This window comes from Chinchilla lanigera, unplaced genomic scaffold, assembly GCF_000276665.1.
Source record: "Chinchilla lanigera isolate Chin_1 unplaced genomic scaffold, ChiLan1.0 scaffold00131, whole genome shotgun sequence".
Lineage (NCBI taxonomy): Eukaryota > Metazoa > Chordata > Mammalia > Rodentia > Chinchillidae > Chinchilla > Chinchilla lanigera.
In genome coordinates this window covers 1,232,022-1,246,232 of record NW_004955532.1, presented here as the reverse complement: position 1 = coordinate 1,246,232, position 14,211 = coordinate 1,232,022, and the positions used below count along the sequence as shown (strand labels likewise).

General features: G+C 51.1%; 1 protein-coding gene across 1 annotated transcript; it reads left to right on the top strand.

The window, feature by feature from the left end:
* Positions 1–733: 733 nt before the first annotated feature.
* Positions 734–2,501, top strand: LOC102011802 (chromosome unknown open reading frame, human C3orf62; the record flags this gene model as incomplete). The annotated part of the gene is given in 2 exon segments (XM_005410196.2): positions 734–825; positions 1,938–2,501. Coding segments are annotated over 2 exon segments (355 nt in total), but the record flags the coding sequence as incomplete, so codon positions are not given.
* Positions 2,502–14,211: the final 11,710 nt, after the last annotated feature.

Genomic DNA, 14,211 nt, shown 5'->3' with positions numbered 1-14,211 from the left:
GCTGCCTTAGAGTAGCCGCCTTTTTATGCTGGAGAAACAAAGGTCTTAGTTCCGTCTCAGCCGCTGTGTCTGCGCTGCAGCCTGTGATCCCCTCCTTTGCCCTCGGACCCCCGGCCCCGACCTCCTGACTGCTCCTCTGCCCGCTCCCCTGCCTGGAAGCCTGTCCGCATCTCTAGGTTGTCTCCCCGCCCTCTCCCCTCAGCCAGTTTCACACTGCCTGGGTCCAGGCACCGGGACTGAGCACAAGGACCACCATGTTGGATGTAATTTCAGTCCCCCATCATCCTGCCCCGAAGACAGGGAGTAAAAGGAGCGATTTAACTGGCTCAACCGAAGTATGTATATTGGTATTCATAAGGAGAACCGCTGCCTGTAGTGTGAGGTGTGATGATCTGTTAGTTTCCCCGGGCGTGGTGGCGCACGCCTGTAATCCCAGCACTCTCTAGGCTGAGGCGGGAGAATCATTGCAACTTCGAGGCCAGCCTGGGCTACAAAGTGAGCTCGAGGTCAGCCTGAACTGCATAACGAGGCCCTGTCTCAAAACGACAAAAAGAAAAAAAAAACTGTTTAACTGATGTTAGCAATTTCTGATTATCCTCTAATCACAAAATAAATGAGTATTTAAAATCATCAGTTAATTTTTATCTTTTAGATTATCTAATACTGAGTCCTCCAATATTTTTCTTGAAAGGATCTAATTCCCCACCTTTCCCCCTCCCCTCCTTGGCTGCAGGAAAGACCCAGAGGGAGATGTGAAAGTTGACTCAAACGTGCTTCTCAGCAGTTCTAGCCAAGAAGTCACGAAGGACCTACTTGACATGATCGGTGAGTGAGGAGGCCCCGCCGCGCTCTGCTCAGACAGGGGCTTCATGCAGGCCCAGAGTCACTGTAAGACTTAGATGAAAAACGAAAAGCACTCATTTATCATCTATTTATTTTGCTCACAGCTGATTCTGTTCATGGAGCAGTGAATTAATCAAACCCTGTCCATGCCTTTATAGAACTGGTGACCTAGTGAAGTCACACAGTAATCGGGCCACTTCCTGAATGTCTGGTTCTGGTGAGTCCCAGAAGGCAAGGAAGTTGGATCGGAAGGAGGCAGGACACAGGCAAAGGGGAGGAGACAGGTGGTAACAGGAGGGCACAGTGGCTAAGCATCTCAGAGCTCTCCCACCCACAACCCCACGCTTAACCAGGAAGTGTGCGCACCGCCATTCTAACTGCGCTCTGCGCCGTGTGTTACGTGAGCCCTGCGCATGCCCAGTTCCTAGTCTAGGGATGCAGAGCGATGGGCGCTGCCTGAAACTCGTGGCTCTGAGGGGTCTCTATGTTACAAAGGGTGAAAAAGGCTGGTGAGGGGAGCAACTCACCTTAGGCCGTAAAACCAGTGGCCTCAGGAGGGCTGCGGTCACCCCTGCCTTTGCCCTTTGTCCGCTCTCTCCTCAGCCCTCACCATCCCAGGCAGTGTTTTGATGACCCTAAGAACCCTGTTTTTCATGTGTCGTTCCTGCAGGTGAGGCAGTTCCCCAGGAAGGACAGGCCCTGCATTTCAGTACCTTCCCACTCACAGCTTCCTTGGGCACAGGCAGGTGGTTGGACCTGGGTAGTGGCAGGGTCAGAAAGGAGGGCACCAAGCCTGTCTGTCCTGGGATAAGACTGCCCAGCTCTGCACAATCTGCAAAGAGTGACTGCCCATTCATGGTGTTTATTTGATTTTTGAAATGGGGTCTCTGTGTAGGCCGGACTGGCCTTGAGCTCACTTTGTAGCCCAGGCTGGTCTCAACTCCCAGCGATCCTCCTGCCTCAGCCTCCCGAGTGCTGGGATTACAGGCGTGCACCACCACGCCCGGCTTCCCTTCATGATCTTTAACTTGTGTCTGAAATGCTTTCAGAAACCACTCACTGTAACTGCAAAGCCCCATGTTATTATTTTTAAGACCATACAAGCATCCGAACTATTGAAGAACTGGCTGGAAAACTAGAATTTGAAAACGAATTGAACCGTGTGTGTGGTCACTGCCAAGATTCACCCTTCCAGGAGGAAGCGTGGGCCCTGCTTCTGGACGAGAGCCCGCTGAAGGCCCCGGATACCGACCCCGGCCTCAAGCAGGCTTTCGACGATCAGAGTATCATCGAGACAGTTCTGGACCTGGAAGAGGACTACAACTTAATGACCTATTTCAAATACCAAGCTGAGTAAGGACAGTCGAGTTTAGCTTTGGTTCTTTACAGCAGGAGGCTGCCCCCACGGAGCCTGTGAGAAGCAGCCACAGTGGTCACCAGGGGCCACGTTTTCCCGAGGATTGGTGGAACCCGAATTCCCAAGCCCCGTTTCACTTTTCGTTACTTGTGTTCCTTCAGCTGAGAGCCCACTCCTGGTATTCTGTTGCTTTGAGATGTTTCTTACTATTTATATTTTTTGACTTTTATTGATATCTTGAAAGTATTTTTTGGTTGATGTTCAATATATCCAGTTCGCACACCCAGGTAGCGGTGAGTTACGCCTCTGGTGAGTCTTGGTGTTGTTCTCCAGGGCCCTGAAAACCTACAGAATCCAGGCGCGGGTGAGCTCTGTGCACCCTAGGGACCATCCATCTCAGGCCAGCTCGCTCGGCACGGAGCCAGGATCAGGCTGGACCTGGGCCGGACCCTGTGGTGGCCCAACACACGTCTCCACCCGCCCGGGCGCTCTGCCCTTCGTGCGCCCACACCCTCCTCACATCCAGTCCCAGCTCGCCTCCATCCCCGCCTGTCCTTCCCACCAGGAGGGCCTCAGCAGGGGCCCCACGTACGCCCCTGCACACACACTGCCCCAGCGGAGAGAACAGAGAGGAAAAGTAACTGGGTTTTCTGGCCGCCTTCGTACCTGGACTTCACCCACCCCATTGCAGGCCTGGCGACCTCAGGTGGCTCCCGTGCCAGCGGCCCTGCTGCCCCAAGACAGGACAGGGAATGACGGGAGGGCCAGGCCCCTGCCCCAGGCTGTGAGCAGAGCAGCTGCGTAGCAGCCCCAACCTTGGAAAGAAAGGAAATCCTTAGAAATTATGTGGAAAAACTACTTTTCGTTACTGGGAATTGAATCCAGGGAGCTTCTCACTGAGTTACATCCCCAGCCCTTGAAAAAAAAATTTTTTGAAACAGTGTCTTGATAAATTACTTAGCTGCCCAGGCTGGGCTTGAACTTGTGATCTTCCTGCCTCAGCCTCTCAAGTGCTGGGATTACAGGCGTGCAGCACCACACGGGGCTTGCACCTTGAGCTGCTAAGGGAGAATGGGGGTGAGGAAGCCGGCACTGGGCTGTTTGTAAAATATATTTGAGCTACAGGGTGGGGGAAAGGCCAGTAGCTTAGTGATTGCCCACTGGGCCACCTAGGAAGAGTCAGGCCCTCTTCACCCAACCTGGTGACCCCTCTGGGTGTGGAGGCAGAGCCGCGCACTCCCTTGCACAGCCTGCCCCGCCCTGGCGCTGCCGTGAGCGGCAGTGCAGCCTGAGGCTGCCTGTGTCAGGTGGGCGTCGCTGCCGGTGTTGGTCCCTGTAGGAGGGGGAAGCCAGGCTCTTACAGCTCGCAGCACCCTAGCGGGCCCTGGGTGGGCTGGGTGGAGTGATGCCCGGCTATTTAAGATCTATAAAACCTAACCAGGCCAAGTTTGGTAGCGCATGCCAGTAATCCCAGCACTCAGGAGGCTGAGGCAGGAGGGTTTCCATAGTAAGGCCAGCCTGGGCTACATAATGAGATCCTGTCTCAAAACCCAAACTGCCACATTCCTAATACCCCATCTGGAGTTGGTGTCTGTGTCTCTGCCTCTCTTTCTCTCAGTTAAACCCAGGCCCTTCACACTGACCTACATCTCCAGACCTTTTCTTTCTGTTTTTTTGAGACAGGGTCTTGCTATGTAATTCAGGTTAGCCCTGGGCTCACTATGTAGCCCAAGCTGGTGTTGAACTCCTAGCACTCCTCTTACGTCAGCCTCCTAAGTGCTGGGATTATAAGCACCACCATGCCCAGTTACTATTTTTTATTTTGAGACAGGTTCCACTAAGTTGCCCATGTTGGGCTCACATTTTGTATCCTGCCTCAGCCTCCAGAGTCACTGGGATTACAGGTGTGTCCATCATGCTGGGCACTCAGACAGAGAAGCCGAATTCCTGCCCCCTCACACATCGCCACCGTGTAAGGATCAGCTAGATTGACTCTTTCCCGAAGAGTAAGGAAAAGAAAACTTGTAAACTTACTGGGTCAGGGATATAGCTCAGTGGCACAGCGCCTGCCTTGCAAGCAGTAGGTCATGAGTTCAATTCCCAGTACCACCAAAAAAAAAAAAAGGCCATCCTGTACTTGTAAACTTACTTTGGAGAGCCCTGCAAGACACTGCCTTCACCATGGTGGCCTGTGGGTGTTGTCCTGAGGATGTGGTGAGGGCGCCCCCTGTGGTCCAACCAAAACCCACGTCCCATGCAGCCCCATTAGGCCATGGAGACAGACGTCAGAGCAGCTCAGACCGGAGACATTCAAGAATCAAGGTAATAAAAACAAAGACTCAAAAACAGCCTAGCAGGGGCTGAGGAGACACAGTGACTGAAGGGAATGTGGAAGCTTGGACTGCATCCTAGAACAGAAAGAAATGGTAATGGAAAAACGGGGGAAGTTCAATTTAGCGTTTTGATGTTGGTTTCACCAGATAAATAGTTAAAATGTTAACACTGCCATAGCTGGGTGGAGTGTATATACGGGCTCACTACCTTTGCAGTTTTTTTCTAAATCTAAAATTCTTTTAGAATTGAAAAGCTGGATGTAGCCAGGCATGGTGGCACATGCCTATAATCCCAGCACTCGGGAGGTTGAGGCAGGAGGACTGTTACAGGTTCGAGACCAGCCTGGGCTACAAAGTGAGCTCAAGGCCAGCCTGAACTGCATAGTGAGACCCTGTCCCAAAAAGACCAAAAAAAAAAAAAAAAAAAAAAGATGTGGTGGCATACACCTATAATAACCTCAGCACCTGGGAGGCTGAGACAGGAGGACTGCCAAGAGTTCAAGGCCAGTCCATACTACATAGTAAGACCCTATTTTGAAAAAACAACAAAAAATTACAATTGTGTGCGTGCGTGTGTGTGTGTGTGTGTGTGGTGCTGGGGATTGAACTGAGGACCTTGGACATGCTAGGTGAGGACTACCACTGAGCTATATCCACAGCCCCTTTTTGTTTAAAAAGTACAATTGATTCTAAGTTTGTAAAAATGGATATGAGCAAAAAATATTGGAAGAGCTGTATTTTGGTTACTTTTCTCTCGTTGCTGAGACAAAATACCCGACACCCAAAGTGAAGGAAGGAAAGTGTATTCAGCTCATGGCTTGTGGAGGTTTTAGTCCATACTGACCTGGCTCCAAGGCAGAGTGGCACATGACAGAGGGCAACCATTCATGGTGGTGGAAAGCAGCAAAAGCAGCAAAAGCAAAAGGGAGGAGTGGCAGCAAGCAGCCTCCCTCCCTTACATTGGTATGGAAACTACCTGCCCCAGGGCAGGTGTGGCACTCACACCCAAAATTCCAACATTGGACCATGAATCAATCATAAACTCTAAAAGCCTGCCCTGTGACTGCATGTGGCTTTGAGGGTGACACCCTGACACAAAACATAACATCCACCCCTGATTCCCCCAAAGACTCATGCCCATCCCTTTATGCAAAAGACACTGTAGTCCATCTCTAAGCATTGCCAAAGTCCTAACAGTTTCAGCACTGCTGAAACGTCCAAGTCCCAAGTCTCCCCCCAGATGTAAGGCAAACGCTTATCTGAGAGCCCCAGTACAAATGAAAAGTTAAACTTCCAACACCCAATGGCACAAAATAAATACTATCATTCCAAAAGGTGCAAACAGGGATACAGAGCATTGGGACCAAAGCAAGTCCAACATCCAGCAGGGCTAACATGTCCTGTAGTTCCACATGCAGCATCTGAAGCAATCTGTGGCACATTGTGAGCTCCAAAGGGCTGGTGTGACCCCACCCCTATGGCCCTTCTGGTGGTTACAGCTCCCATGGCTTCTCTCTTGGACCCACTTTGTTTCCTCGCAGCTTTCCTCAGACAATCCACGGTCCTAGCTTTTCCAAACTTCTGGGGTCTCCAGTGCACCTTTCGCTCACACAGCTTCACCCACTGCCCTCTCAGGGGCACACTGCCTGGCCTCCCAGGCCTTCTGAAATCTAAGGGGAAGCCTGCTTAACCTCAGAACTCTTACATTTGGCATGCACCTAAAACCAGTGCCATGTGTATCACGCCAAGGTCTGCTGCCACCTGGAGCAGTAGCCAGGTTTTGCCCTCTCTTGGGCCATAGGGGTCAAGTGTCTGGATCACTGGGTGCTCTGAATCCAATTCTGAGGAGCAAATTCTCTATGCTGCCACCACTCTGGAACATGGCACTCTGCAGCTTTCTACTCAAGGCAAGGTCTTTCACCTTTGAAGTTTTGAGGCTGCAAAGGGTGGAGACTTGCTGCTTCTTTTGATATGCTCAGGCCATCTTTTCTATTCTCGCATTCCTTCTCAGCAGTGGAGATCTCAGCTCTATCTTTTCAATCCACAGCTTTACTGGAGCTTCCTTTCTGGCCAAACTCACATTTTAAATCATCCTGCTGGGCTCTTTGCTCTTGATTCTCAATATAAATCTGGCTAAAAGCCCCCAACAGCCATGCCACCGCCTCAACATTCGACTGCTTTGAAATTTCTTCTGCCAGATTAATTAGTCCACCGCCCTTAATCTCAGTCTTAGACAAAGTTTCTGGACACAAGCAAAATGCAGACAAACTTTCTGCCAAGCCATAACATGTATCGTCTGGAGTCTAACAACAATGCAATCCTTCCAGCAGAAACCTTCTGAGCCTGGTCTTTACTGGCAGGATTTTTATCTGCCTCTGGTCCGCTGAGCTCTGACCAGAATCTCCCATACAGAACTGCTGAAGGCATTTGAGCTCTACTCTTTCAGGTGACCTCTCCAAACCTTTCCAAACACTTCCCTCAAGCCATTTCCAAAGGCTCTTGAACCATATGGCCAGGTGTAGTCACAGCAACAGCCCCACTCCTGGTACCAAATTCTATCTTGATTACTTTTCTCTCATTGCTGAGACAAAATATCTGATGCCCAAAATTAAGGAAGGAAAGGTTTATTTAGCTCACAGTTTGTGGAGGTTTCAGTCCATACTTGGCTTGCTCCAAGGCGGAGTGGCACATGGCAGAGGCCAACCATTCATGGTGGTGGAAAACAGCAAAAGCAGCAAGAGCAAAAGGGAGGAGTGATGGCAAGCAGCCTCTTTCCCTTCTGTGTTGGTTTGGGGCTTATTTTGCCCAAAAGAACAATATAATACAGGACATATACTTTACAAGATTATCTATAATAGTCACCCAAGAATCATATACAAGAGAGTGCAGGAAATCTGTCCACACACTATAAACCAGGAATCCAGCTGAGGGCCTGGATCCCATGATAATGTCCTGCTTGAGTCCAGCTGAATACCTAGAGCTCACAACAATGCCTCCCAAAAATCCAACTGGAGACCCAGAGCCCATAACAATATTTTATGCAGGCGTGTTTCACGGATCTGCTGTGAAGGCCTAAAGGTCAGTAGTGGAATCTAGGAAGTCTGTGCCAGCAGGATGAAGGATCTGTAGCAGGCTGAGGGAACTGCACTGGAGCCAGGAAGCGATACTCAGAAGAACCAGAGCTCCCCTGAAAGGTACCACAGCCATCCTCAGCAACAGTGAGGTGCTGAGCTCCTCCAATGATCAAGATGGCCGAGTTCACATCAGGGAAGCCAACGCAGCAAGCTCTTCCAGGAAACAGCAGTGCACCATCTTCCCCTCTGGAACCAGGAAGCAATGCTCCAAGTGAGGACCAAAGCTCCCCCAAAGTGAACCAAAACCATTCTGAGTGCCAACGAGGTCCTGAGCTCCTCACAGGATGAAAACAGCCAAGTTCATCAGGAAAGCCAGCATGATGAGTTCCTCCAAAATAACCAATAGCTCCTTACATCTTCTACCAGCTCCCAACAGCCTCTCTCAGTGCCCAACAGCCTCTATCTCCTTCTCCAGCTCTGCCTTTTGTGCTGCTGGCAACAGTCCCCAGGTGGGTCTCCCACACCCAGCACCATGCTTACTCAGTTCAGCTGGGGGTTATAAATTGACCACCAGTTATCAATCCACTACACCTTCCTTACACTGGTATGGAAACTACCTGCCCCGGGGCAGATGTAGCACTCACATCCATAATTCCAACATTGGACCATGAATCAATTGTAAACTCTAAAATCCCACCCCATGACTGCATGTGGCTTTGGCGGGGACACCCAGACACAAAGCATAACAAGCTGGGTGCACATACTTGTAATCCCAATACTTGGGAGGCTGAGGCAGGAGGATCACAAATATGAGGGCAGCCTTGCTGCACAGTTAAACTGTGGTTTAAGATTTAAAAAAAAGTGAAGACTGTTGGAACAGTGCACAGGAAAGCGGCGAGGCTTAGACCATAAACCCGGTAGAACAGCCTGGATGGGGAAGCAGAAGAGACTGAGGTGAGGTTGCAGAGTCAGATCACACAGCCCAGCCCCGAAGACGGGGAAATCTCCCTCCTTCAGCAGCCTCAGTGGGACCGGGCCAGCTTTGGTGAGGGCGCGAGACCGGATCACCACCGCCGTTATCAGCAAGTTCCAGATACAGCCAGTCCTCCAGCAGCTGGCCAGACTGCGCTAGCAACTCAGCTGACTGAAGAGGGGCAGGTCAGGACAGCTCACAGGACTGGCCTTGCACTGTATCTGCCTAAAGGAGTTCACGAGCCTGGGAAAGAGGGAGCAGAGGAAAAGATCCAGAGCGTGGTCGGTAGGATAGACTTCGCGTACGCGGACCCGATTTGCTTTCGGCCTCCCACGCACATCTGCCTCCTGGACTGTGGGTGACTGATGAGGTCCTTGCGGGTGGAGCCGGTGGCCGCAGCGCTGCCCTCACCCTGTGAGACTTCAGGAGCCAGGGCCTCCGGCTGACTTCGATGAACCATCACGCGCAATCTCCCTAAAATTCCTGGATGGCTGCAGAGGTTGAAGAAAGCATGCAATATCTTAGAAACTTAGGGGGGAAAAGTGGGATGATATTTTTATGTAAAGCCTTGACCCAGTGTTTGAAAAGATAATTGCACTTAGATCTTGTTATTGCGCCGGTGCATAGGAATGGTGTGGAGTGTGGCAGCAGCTGTTGATATCTAAACTGTACATTAGAAGATTAGGAAAATGACAGTGGTTGTCTTTCCTAAGTGAAATAACTCTTCCCCTTCCACCTGGATTCTTTCCTGAAGTTCCTGGCGTTTGGGTCAAGCTTTTATTAAAAGGCACATTTTATAACCCTGGCACAAAAAAGTAGTTTTAAGCTTGTTTGTACAGCTTTTTTTCCACTGGAAATGGAATTCATTGCCTTAGGTCTTCTAAAATAATGTGTCATTGTTGGGGCTGGCTCTCTGCTTGACAGCCGGCTTATTTATAACCTGTTGTAAGTGCTGTATTCTGCTTGCAGTTAGGCAGTGCAGAATTCATGGTGATCTCCTAGCTTGTGAGCAACTGAGATGCATGATCCCTTCTCTGTAAACATGAGTTAATGTGGCAAGAAGCCAACCCCAGCATAGCTGTCTCATAGCACCCTTTCCTGTGTGTTTGTTTTGGTTGTTAACAGGGTGATGACTGAAAGTCTAGGTAAATTTTAAGTATAATTTTTTTTTATTTTTTTGTCCTTTTTTGAGACAGGGTCTCGCTGTGCAGTCCAGGCTAGCCTTGAGCTCACTTTGTAGCCCAGGCTGGTCTCGCACTCACAGCGATCCTCCTGCCTCAGCCTCCCGAGTGCTGAGATTACAGGCATGCACCACCATGCTCAGCTAGTCAAGGCAAATTTTAAATATTAGGATTTCTAATTTATTGAACTTGAATTATGCTATCGTGCTTATGTGAAGATGAAGGCAGCATCATGAGGAAACATAACGAGAAGTTTCTCAGTTGTAACAGTTTTTATTTATTCTTTCCTGTGACCTCCTTCCTTCTTGCCTTGACCCACAGCGGAAGGATGCTGCATCTCGTTCCTGTCGTGCTGAGGTTTACTGAAGTTATACAAGCACATCTCAGGCGGTGTCTCTCCTGCTAGGTGACTGATGGGACTAGGCAAGGAATACAGGCAAATGCATTTCATGGTTCCCACACAAATGCAGCATGTGTATAACCACAGGCTTTCATAGTTGTGATCTCAAGAAAGAATTTCTCATTTGATTATTCTTGCAGTTAATGTACGATACGCTCTACCTCCAAGCTGCTGAAGTGTTAGAGGGAGAGTCAGTCCAGTAAATGAATAGCGATGTTTATCCACTTAGCATGATTACTTTCCTTATGTAGTCAGAGGCGACTTACTTGTTCAGCTCGGTGATATTACAGCTGAAAATCACTCATTAGCAAAAGGAGAAACCGTCTCTGCCTAACAAGCGTATTTTACTATTATAAAAAAAAAGCATTGGGAATGTAGCTCACTGTGAGGTCTTGGTTCAATCCCCGCACTTAGTAGTGGGGTTACTGTTATGGGGAAATGAGAGGTGTTTATTTTCATGTATTTTCTAACTCATCTGCTGTGGGCATTATCATTTCTAAAAAACAAAAAAAAAAGAAAAAAACTGTGTGGTACTAGGAATTGAACTTAAGGGCATCTCACTAAGCTAAGGGTTACATCCGCTGACCCTTTTTAAATTTTCGTTTTGATACAGCCTTGAACAGTGCTAAATTACCCAGACAGAGCTCATACTCCCAAAGGGCTGGGACTGTAAATGTCCACCAGCACACCTGGCTGTTTGGTTTTGTGTTTGTGGCACTGGGGGATCGCACATGCTAGGCAAATGCTGTACCGCTGAGCTACACCCTGGCCCTAAGGTTTTGTTTTGTTTTGGTTCCAGGAGTCAAACTCACGGCCTCACACTTGCCAGGCAGGCGCTGTGCTGCTGAGCTATATCCCTGGCTTGTTTTGTTTTAAAATCCTCTCGGGGCTGGGGATTTAGCTCAGTGGCACAGCGCCTGCCTGGCAAGTGTGAGGCCCTGAGTTTGATTCCCAGTACTGGAAAAAGATAGATAAATAAAATCCTCATCTCCATCGCTCACTGTGGAGGCCCTCAGCAAGCACCTGCCCAGCCCAGACCGTGAGTTCCCGCGAACTGAGGTGGAGTCCAGGGACCGCAGCAGGAAAGCTTACAGGAAGAGTTCTGGTGCTCTGGGTCTCAGCACAGCTCCTCAGCAGCCGTCCATTGGTCAGGATCGCGTCCCTCCCCAGGCCACACTTCGCAGAGGAACCGGCTGCTGTAAACAGGCCCTAACTTCAGAAAACTAGAACGAGAGGCCGAGCATGGTGGCTCACGCCTGTAATCCCAGCACTCGGGAGGCTGAGGCAGGAGGATCACTGCGAATTTGAGGCCAGGCTGGGCTACAGAGTGAGCTCAAGGCCAGCCTGAACTGCATAGCAAGACGAGACCCTGTCTCAAAAAGACAAAAAAAAAGTAAAGAAACCTAGAATGAAACCTAGAATGAGAGGAGTTTTTCTCCACAGGGTGGAGACTGTGGACCTTGGGAATGAGGACCCAGCACAGCAGGGGGTGAGGTAGGAAGGGCTTGGGCTTTTCCTGGCCAGAGAGAGAGGTAACCTTTGTTTTAGCAAAGGCTTTGTGTGAAAACTTAGATTTATCAAACGGGCAGTTCAGCTTGGGATCCCTGAATGAGGGACTTTTCCCCACTGATCAGCAAGCAGACAAGCCAGGCCTCCAGCATGCCAAGCCCAGATGGCAGGGGTGGCACACAGGCCCCCGCAGCTCCCTGCTGCTGTCGTCGCCCGCTCTGCCTCCCTCAGGTGCCCAAAGAGACCTGGCCTTTGTTGTGTGCATCTGTGCCTTGGGAAGATGTGTGCTCGCCTGCTCAGAACAGGGTAGGGGTCATTCTCCCACGGGGACAGGAGTCCAGAACCTCTCATTTAATAAACTTCCTTAGGTCTGCAGGGAGCGGGGACCATATCACGCTCAGGGAGACGGGACAGGTGACCCCGTCATGTCCAAGGAGCTAAACGTGTTGTGTGGATGCCCCCCCCCCCCTCAGCCCGGCAGGCCAGCAGTCTCTGAATTGTCTCCGTGGAAACAACAAACTGCAATGTGAAAACCAGAACCAAAATAGAAACAAGGCAGATTCAAGAATAAAGAGGAGCCTCAGAGCCTGCTAGTTGCAAGCTGCGAATCCAGCTCACACACAGCACAAGGGCTGTGAGAAGTGGGGCCGCCAACCCTGGGCGGAGAGACGCCCACATCCCACGGCTGCAGCCGCCGGTGTTCATGCCAGCGCCGCTAAACAGCAGCTGTGTGAACAGACCGGGAGGCTGTGGGGCAGCACGGAAGGAGGCCTGGCCTGGAGAAACTCCTAGAAGGGAGGCTGCGGGGCTGGGGGAGGCTGGGCGGGGAGGGGCAGGAACAAGCACACACATGAGTGGCTGAAGGAGGCCCCAGCAGGCCCGAGCAGCAGCTCTTTCTAAGACAATAGGCATGGCCTAGCCAGGCATGGAGGTGCACATCTGTAACACCAGCACTCAGGAGGCCGAGGCAGGACGATTGTGAGTTTGAGGCCATCCTGAGCTACACAGGGAGATCCTTTCTCAAAACAGAAGGCTGGGGGCTGGGGATATAGCTCAGGGGCACAAGCGCCTGCCTGGCAAGCACAAGGTCCTGAGTTCGATTCCCGGTACCAACCCTCCCGCCAAAAAAAAAAAATAGAAGGCTGGGCATGGGGGCACACGTCTGTAATAACAACAAAGACAGGAGGATTGCAAGTTGGAGTCCTGCCAGGGTGATCAGGTGAGACCTTGCCTCAGAATAATAAAAGGGCTGGGGATGTGGCTCGGTGGTGGAGCACCCCTGGGTTGGATTCCCAGTACTGGGGGAAAGGCCCAGGGTAGGAAGCCGTGACATCGCGGGCGAGTCTGGACCGCAGCGCGGCCGCACCCGGAGCGCGGCTGCCTGGCTGGCGCAGGGTCTGGCTCTAGGCGCAGGGCTCTTGCCGGGGCCGCGTGGGGGCGCTCGTTAGCCGCCCGAGCCCCTGCGGGGGCTGCCCACGGCCTCCACAGCCTCCCCTCTGCTCTCTGGGTCTCAGGCTGCCCCGCGCAGCCCCCGCCGGCCCTGCTCCTCCGCCTTCTCCGGGACCCTCCCCTTGCCGTCTCCCAGAAGCTGCCAGAAGGGTTGTGGACGGCGAGGAGCGGGCTGAGGGCCGGAGAGGACTGAGGAGGAGTTGCAGAAGGGCCGCACTCCCCCCTGAAACGGCGCGGCCTCTCTGGCGGCCTCAGGGCAGCGAGCGCCAGTGAACCCTGCAGGCAAGGGAGGCTTTGGAGGGCCCGCTGAGGATGAGTGACGAAGCGCGGCCGCCCTGAGACAGGCGGGTAGGCCAGCAGGCGGCTTCTCTACTCTTCACAGAGTGTGGGAAAACGTTAATATTTTAGGTTCTAGCTGAGTATTTGTTTTGTTTTTGGAGACAAGATGTAGTTGAGGCTGGTCTGGAACTCATTATGTGTTCCAGGATGGCCTTGAACTCACGGCAGTTCTCCTGCCTCAGCCTTCCCAGTGCTGGGACTACAGGCGAGCGCCATCAAGCCCAGCGAAAGGAATGTTTAGAGAGGAAACAAAGTTTACTCGGGAAATTTGACCGCGGATCCCAGCCCTAGTGTGGAAGTCTCTCTGTCCTAAGCTGTTTGGAAAATGTCTGATTTGATGAGTTTGGGCCTAAAGTCTGGCATTTAAAAATTTAAAAACTGCTCAACTCCTGTAAGAATCCACTGTCTTTCTTTTTTGTTTTTGCTTGGGTCTCACTGCATAATCCAGGCTTGCTTTGAACTCCCTATGTAGTACAGACTGGCCTCCAACTTGCTGTAATCCTCCTGCCTCAGCCTCCCAAATGCTGGGATTATAAGTATATGGCACCATGCCCGGCATCCACTGTCTCACTGTCTTTCTTTTTTTTTTTTTTTTTTTTTTTTTTTTTTTTTTTTTTTTGAGACTGGGTCTCGCTATGCAGTTCAGGTTGGCCTTGAGCTCACTCTGCAGCCCAGGCTGGTCTCCACGATCCTCCTGCCTCAGCCTTCTGAGTGCTGGGATTACAGGCGTGTGCCACCATGCCTGGCACTCCA